This window comes from Suricata suricatta, chromosome 3 (genome assembly GCF_006229205.1).
Source record: "Suricata suricatta isolate VVHF042 chromosome 3, meerkat_22Aug2017_6uvM2_HiC, whole genome shotgun sequence".
Classification (NCBI taxonomy): Eukaryota; Metazoa; Chordata; class Mammalia; order Carnivora; family Herpestidae; genus Suricata; species Suricata suricatta.
In genome coordinates, this window is record NC_043702.1 from 138,332,691 (window position 1) to 138,340,595 (window position 7,905).

At 35.5% G+C, this 7,905-nt stretch overlaps 1 protein-coding gene and 1 pseudogene across 1 annotated transcript in view; one reads left to right on the plus strand and one right to left on the minus strand.

Annotated features, from left to right (window-relative positions):
- Nucleotides 1-7,905, plus strand: part of NSL1 (NSL1 component of MIS12 kinetochore complex) — a gene marked incomplete at its 3' end in the record, with an annotated part of 27,168 nt that overhangs the window by 5,070 nt on the left and 14,193 nt on the right. Inside the window, exons 4-5 of the mRNA XM_029933373.1 lie at nt 1,144-1,274; nt 3,264-3,318. Of these exons, the coding sequence (XP_029789233.1) occupies nt 1,144-1,274; nt 3,264-3,318 (186 nt within the window). The remainder of the gene's footprint in view (nt 1-1,143; nt 1,275-3,263; nt 3,319-7,905) is intronic.
- Nucleotides 2,679-2,763, minus strand: LOC115288797 (annotated as a pseudogene).

The window sequence follows — 7,905 nt, forward strand, 5'->3', positions numbered from 1 at the left end:
ATATATATATATATATATATATATATATATCAGACTTCTTAACGAAGCTTCTACTCAATAAAATAGAGACATTTCCAGCATACTGACACAGCAGAACACGCATGACGTGAGACCAGTTAAACGAATGGCCTTAGCTCTTTAGTATTTTTAACTACTTATTCTTTAAGATGATTTTCAAAATAAGGTTGATGTGCCAACTGCATTGATTTCATCTGGGGTGTCTAACTTTGGGGCTCCATTTCAGAGGCCTTTGCTGAGTCAAAATTTCTGTACTTGTGACAAGGTCCCTGTGTGATTATTCATTCTGCTAAAGTTTGAGAATCACTATTTTAAAACAGGAAAGCAATGGATAACATAGTTTTAGCTAAATCAAAGAGATTCTAAAGTCATGTGTCTCTTACTTTTTCCTGCTATTTATCCAGTTGTGTCTATTTCAGATTTAGCATCTCTACTCTCTGCTACTGTCACAGCTTTGGTGAACACATAATAAACTCAGAGCATGTTAGAAACTTTGACATTAAATGCCCTTTACAGTCTAGTTCTTTTATAATTATATCACCTTCTTTCCTTATGCTTTATCCTGTAGCTGTTAGAACTTTTAGTTTTAGAACAGTTTCCCTAAAAGTCTATGATCTTGTAAATATAGTGTCCTCTACCTAGAATGCTTCTCTCTGTAATTTTTTTTTCTACCTTCTTTTAATCTAATGGATTTACATTTAGATTTCAAGTCTCAGTTCAGATGTTACTTTCTGTTTAAAGTCTAAAATTCCCCAGGCGGAGTTAGTGTTCCATTGTTCCATGTCTGAATAGCATTTTGTTCATACCTCTGTTGAATTTATCAAGTTTTTTTGCAGTTACCTGTTTCTTCCAGTGAACTGTGATCCTTTAGAGAGCATGGATCATGTTATATTCATCTTTGTATTTTTCTGATTTAGGCCAAGCTTCCCATAGGTGCTCAGTAATTGATTTTTCAATGAGTAAATAAATGAATGAATCATCAAAGTGGGGGCATCATAAACTTACCATATTTGTTTTTCTTAATTATTTTGTGTTTTCTGAATTTAGCTTATTTGTATTATATTGCTATATAGAATATAAGCAATGTATTTTAAGAAATTTTTCATATTTTTTCTCTTAAAATAGATTCTGATATCAAAGTACTTGAAGATCAGTTTGATGAAATCATAGTAGATATAGCCACAAAACGTAAGCAGTATCCCAGAAAGATCCTTGAATGTGTCATCAAAACCATAAAAGCAAAACAAGAAATTCTGGTAAGATGATTTCTCTTTGAAATAGGAAATTTTGTATAATGTCTATTTTACTATAATAAAAAAAGATGTATGTGGACATAAATGACATTTTGTTTTCTTTGTCTTTTCTTCCTCAGTTACTACTGTTTATCTCTTGTAAGATTTTTTCCTGTTCTAAGTTATACTAGATTTTAAATACAGCTGATTTTATTTATTTTTATTTTTATTTTTTTAAATATTTTATTGTTAAATTGGTTTCCATACAACACCCCGTGCTCTTCCCCACAAGTGCCCTCCTCCACCACCACCACCTCTTTTCCCCCCTCCACCTTCCCTTTCAATTCTCAGTTCATTTTCAGCATTCAATAGTCTCTCAAGTTTTGCATCCCTCTCTCCCCCCAACTCTCTCTCCCTCCTCCGCTCCCCCTGGTTCTCCATTAGGTTTCTCCTGTTCTCCTGTTAGACCTATGAGTGCAAACATATGGTATCTGTCCTTCTCTGCCTGACTTATTTCGCTTAGTATGACACCCTCAAGGTCCATCCACTTTCCTACAAATGGTCATATGTCATTCTTTCTCATTGCCATGTAGTACTCCATTGTAAACACAGCTGATTTTAAAATAGAATTTGAAGATGAAAGACTGGCCATGACTTTACAATCCTGAGACCAGGAAGGCAAAATAAATGTATCTTTAAACTTTTTCTTTCTGTGTGTCATTTGTGTTTGCATGTTATTTGCATATGTTTATATATTTTGGAAGACCCTTCAGTTAACTTAATGATGAAGGTTAAATACTTGTTCATAACACCAAATTTGCTTTATGAATTGTGTGTAATTTGTTTTGCTCCAAAACTCATGACAGGATGAGAGTAGGTTTGCTGGGAGTGCCCTTGCCTCCGGAGTGAGGAATACGTGTTACTTTGGATTATGTTACACTGTTTGTCATTTATTTTTGAAATTACCGTACTTTCACATATAAATCTTGTTGCTTTTTTGTCAGGAACTGTTTAAGACAGTAAAGGCAGTTATTTTACCTAAAACTTTTAGTCGTTATTCTATGAGGAAAAAATATAAGCAGAATTTTTCATTTTTTTATTCCATAACAGTTCTCAAAGAAATACGCTACACCATTCCCCACACTGCTCTGGAATGTTTCCTTAGGAAAACATTCAAGATGTAATTACTTGCCCTCTCCCTACCACTATCCCCTTCTTTCCTGGAAAGAAACCTAGTCATAGGTATTGCATAAAAGAAAGAAAGTTAGCAGCCTGGGTGAATTGGAAGTTTAAAAACTGATGCAAAATGGATGGATGGGGTATGGATACTAAAGACAGCTTTTTTAGAAAACATTTTTGGCACCTGCTCGCTTTGGGCAGGAGTAAGGCAAAACATTCCTCTTTTTCTTTTTGCTCAGTTGTGAGTCCTGTTCCGTGTCATCCTTGTGCAGGGGCCATGCTGATTTTCTCTGTATCATTCCAATTTTAGTATCCATGCGGCTGGAGCTGGCAGGTGGATCCTGTGTCTGAACTTCCGCTCTTACAGCCCCGGGGCACCACAGGGCGCATAGGCTTTGGTATGCTGACGTGGCAGTGGCCTGGCCACTTTTCAAACCAGAGTTTCTGTGAAAATATGAGATCTGAGTTCCAAACCTTACCTCAGAGCGAACTTTTGGAAAACAATCTATTCATAATTTGGAGACTGCCTTGTACTTTAAATACAAAATCCAATCCCTGTGCCTTTAATTTGCTTGTTTGCTTTTCTTAAACTTTGTTAATGGTGCTATTTCTTAGTGTATGCAGTAGGTGGCAGCGCTATAAAAGGTGTAATTCAGACTGAGTTCGACCTTTTCTTCTTTCCCCCTCTCCTGCAGATTTCAGGATCTTCCCCCCTCTCCCCAGAAAGAATGGTTCTACTGACGAATAGTGTATTTGCTTATATTAACTGAAGGAAATGTTTATATGAAGGATTGAGTGATTAAATTAAATCTATTTAATTTATATTGTGTTTAGAAGCAGTACCACCCTGTTGTACATCCATTGGACCTAAAATGTGACCCTGATCCAGGTGAGTCGGTGCTCCTTTGTGGTAAAAGTAAAGCATCGCTTGTAATTTTTGTGAGTCCCCGATGCTCTTTTAAAGGTGTCAGCATGAAGGGTATCTTCCTTTTGATGTTCTAACTCACTACTACTCATGTGTGTTTAGCTCTTCACCTAAGATTATCAGAACTTGCTCTAAACATACTTAGGATCTCCAGGAGTAGGAACCAGGAATCTGAATTTACAAAGCTCTCCCTTGACCTAGATTATTGTAACACCTTTTCAATCTCTAACTTCTATTGTAATACCTTCCCCTTTCTAGCTGCTACTATACTATCCATTCTTTGTATTATACTAAAGTTACACTGTTAAAGCTTTCATAGCATCACTCCCCACTGTGATAACCATCATTGGTTTCTCGTCATTTACAAAATAAAATTCAATAAAAATATAGTGTTGAACTTAAGAGATATGCATACTTGATATACCTTTGAACTCAATTATGTTTCCATTTAGATGCCTCCTTTAAAACACAGAGAAATAAAATTAATACAAACTTATGTAAATTTAGCAACAGAATTTGCATTGCCTAAAATGTGGATCATATATATTTTTAAATGTTCTAATCCTACATTTAAAAATTTGAAAGAACTTTCCTAAGAGACCTTTCGGTATTTTTCTTTGGCACTCAGAAGTACCATTTCTGAACTATTAGAAAAACAGTTAAGACCTTGATTTATTTGTATGGGCTATTTATACTTATGGCTTCAAGTACTTTACCTTTGTCAAATTGTACACTATTTTCTAACAAGTCCACTACCCCTCCTAAGTCTCCTAAAGCCAATGAGATAAACCACGAAGGGGATGTACAAGTGTAAAGATACTCTGAAGTTTTTAAAAATTACAACAGTCATTGTGTTTGACAAATAAAAATTGATCTAGGACCTAATGCTTAATTGTCATGGCTCATTAAAAAGGTAAGTTGCCAAAATGCAGTGATTGATATATACTTATTTTGGTTTTGAATGTGAAAATAATTGACACTTGCTATATCATAATTATCCATGTATTACTTTTTTAAAATGTAAACTCTGTGTTTAACATGGGGCTCAAAATTACAACCCCAAGATCAGGAGTCACATTTGAGCCAGCCAGCCGCCTCCTCAGGTACTACTTTTTAGATATAGTTAACTTTCCTCTGAAGAAACTTGTAGGAGGGAAAACAAATTTACTTAAATGATCTTTTGAGGGTCTGCATGATTTTATTCCCAGCATTCCAGTTATGTAGTAATAGTGGAAAAAATCCTCGAAGTCATATGATTCTGACTTCAAAATTAACCAAAGGAATAATTAGAATCTATGATTTGGATAAATTTTGAGGTTTTGTCATTCTACATTTTCGTAATGTTTAATAACTTAGCATAGCATAAGTTCTTTAAGCAAAATTAACTTACAGTTTTATTAACTGTGTATTGGGGGACAAGTCCATTGATTTCTTCAACCTCAGTTTCTTCATGGTGAGTTCTAGTTTTGAAGCCTGTTGCTTTAGGTGTTCATTCCAGCTCTGTTACTAAATATTAGAGCATTGTTCTTTCTATTTGTTGAGGTCATGTTACAAATCATAAGGATGAGGGGTCCTATAATATAGAACTAAAATACATAAGTACAAGTTTGTAAAGAGATCTATGTAATAATAACCTTATTATAAATCCCATCATTTATAGTGGCATACCTTATAATACTGTGTACCTTATAATACATCAAACTGGTAAAATCATGCAAAAATAATTAAGATGGCTTAGGAGGAGAATAGAAAGCATAAGTTTGTATAGAACCTAAAAGTTTGAATAAGCTGCATGGTAAAACTTTTATGGAAACTTCTTGAAAGTTTTTTTCTTTTTGTTAGAATATTAAGTGATCTCAAATTCATTCAAAAGCTGACTTTTCTTGAAAGTTTATTTATTTATTTTGAGAGAGTGTGTGTGTGAGCAAGAGAAAGGGAAGAGAAAGGGAGAGAGAGAAAATTCCAAGCAGACTGTACTGTCAGCACAGAGCCTGATAGGGCTTGACCTCACAAACTAAGAGATCATGACCTGAGCTGAAATTGAGAGTCCGACCCTTAACTGACTGAGCCACCTAGGCTCCCTGAAAGCTGACATTTTTAATTTAAAAAAATTTTTTAAACAATTTTTTTAATGTTTATTTTTGAAAGAGAGAGACAAAACATGAGCAAGGGAAGGGGCAGAGAAAGAGGGAGACACAGAATGTGAAGCAGGCTCCAGGCTCTGAGCTGTCAGCAGGCTCAAACTCATGAACTATGAGATCATGACCTGAGCCAAAGTCAGACACTTAACTGACTGAGCCACCCAGGTGCCCCTGAAAGCTGAGATTTTTTAAAGCAGGTTGTCTAATTTTCGAAAAGCAGTACTTAGGCAATGTGTATAACAGTTAGATTAGGAACTTTGGGAGATAAGGATATAAAGCAGACAGATTCTCAGAGAGCTTATGCTTGAGTAAAAGAAATAAGAGATGAACACAAAACAGAAATCTCTCATGTCCTTTAACTGATTCTTTTCCCAGTTTTCCCTATGTGAGTAAAATGGCACCTTCACCTACATTACTGCTTTAGTTAGAAGTCAACCTTGATTCTTTCCTCTCCTGAATTCCTCATATCTTGTCCATCAATTAATCCAACAAATTATTCCTTTGAAATATAATCTTACCTTCATCTACTTCTCTTCATCCTGTTAGTATCACTTCTAATCTAGGTCACCATCACTTTAGCTAGAATTTCTACACATGCTTTGTGAAGGTCTTACTGTTTCACTGTTGTTCTTTCCAATTCCATTGTATATATATTTTTTGAGCAGAGTTGACTTTTTAAAAATTTATATAGCCACAGAACTCCTTTATTTTATTTTTTAATGCTTATTTATTTTTGTTTTTTTATTAAAATTTTTTTTGTTTTTTTATTTATTTATGAGAGACAGAGGGAGACAGCGTGAGCAAGGGAGGTCAGAGAGAGAGGGAGATACAGAATCTGAAGACAGGCTCCAAGCTCTGAGCTAGCTGTCAGCACAGAGCTGGACGTGAGGCTCGAACCCACGAACCGTGAGATCATAACCTGAGCCGAAGCCGGATGCTTAACCAACTGAGCCGCCCAGGCGCCCCTGTTTGTTTATTTTTGAAAGAGAGTGAGCAAGCAAGTGGGGGAGGGGTAAAGAGAAGACCTAAAGCGGGCTCTGTGTTGACAGCAGTGAGCCCAATGTGGGGCTTGAACCCATGAACAGTGAGACCATGACCTGAGCCAAAGTCAGACAGATACTGAGCCAACCAAGTACCCCTGGCAGAGTTGATTTTTTAAAAATTCTTGAAATGTTTCAAAAATATAGAAAATATGGAGTATAACATAATGAACGTCTTTGTTGCTACTACCTATATATAAGGGCTACTCACTTTTTTGCCAAATTTGTTTCAGACGTTTTTAGAAACTAAAAGCTATGGATATAATTGAAACATTCTTTGTACTCCTTCACCATCTTATTCTGCTTCCCTCTTACTTTAGAAGTAATCACTATCTTCAAGTGAGTGGATCTTTCCTATCCATGGTTTTATGCTTTTACTTTATGGATATGTAACCATAAATAATAAAGGGCATTTATTTTTATTTTTAAAATGTTTTTTGTTTATTTTTGAGAGACAGAGATAGTGCGAGCAGGGGAGGGTCAGAGAGAGAGGGAGACACAGAATCTGAAGCAGGCTCCAGGCTCTGAGCTAGCTGTCAGCACAGAGCCTGACGTGGGGCTCAAACCCACAAACTGTGAGATCATGACCTGAGCCAATACCAGACCCTTAACCAAGAGCCACTGAGGCACCTTGACTCTCTTAGTTTCTATTTTATCCTAGCTCTTGAATTCTGTTGTATTTACTTCCATTTGCCATAGAGAATATATTCCATCATTGTCTTTGACACTTATGTTTTAGATGGGTTTATTGAGATATAATTTATACACCATACCCATTTACACATTTATTTAATTTTTAAAAATGATTTTATTTTTTTCTTCAAGCTTTTAAGTTCCAATTAGCTAACGAACAGTATATTATTAGTTTCATGTATAGAGTTTAGTGATTCATCCCTTACATCCATTTTTTATTTTTAAGTAAACTCTATACCCAATGTGCGGCTCAAACTTAACCCCAAAATCAAGAGTCTCCTGCTCTGTCTACTGAGGCAGCCAGGTGCCCCTCAATTTACATTTAAAAGTATACAACTTGATGGCTTTAAGTATATTCACAGAGTTATACAACCATCACCCAAATCAATTTTTAAACATTTTTGTCACTTCTAAAAGAAATCCCATACTCCCTAGCCATTCTCTCCATCTCTCATCTCTTTCTCCTGGACCTTCATGGTTATCAGTCTCTTCCTATCTGTATAGATTTGACTGTTTTGGACAAAACGGAATCATGCAATATATAGTCCTTTAAGAATGGCTTCTTTCAATTAGTAGAGTGTTTTAAGGTCCATCCATGTTGTAGCATGTATTGCTACTTCATTTCTTTTTATTGTCAAATAATACTCCTATTTATCCATTCATCAGTATAAGGACTT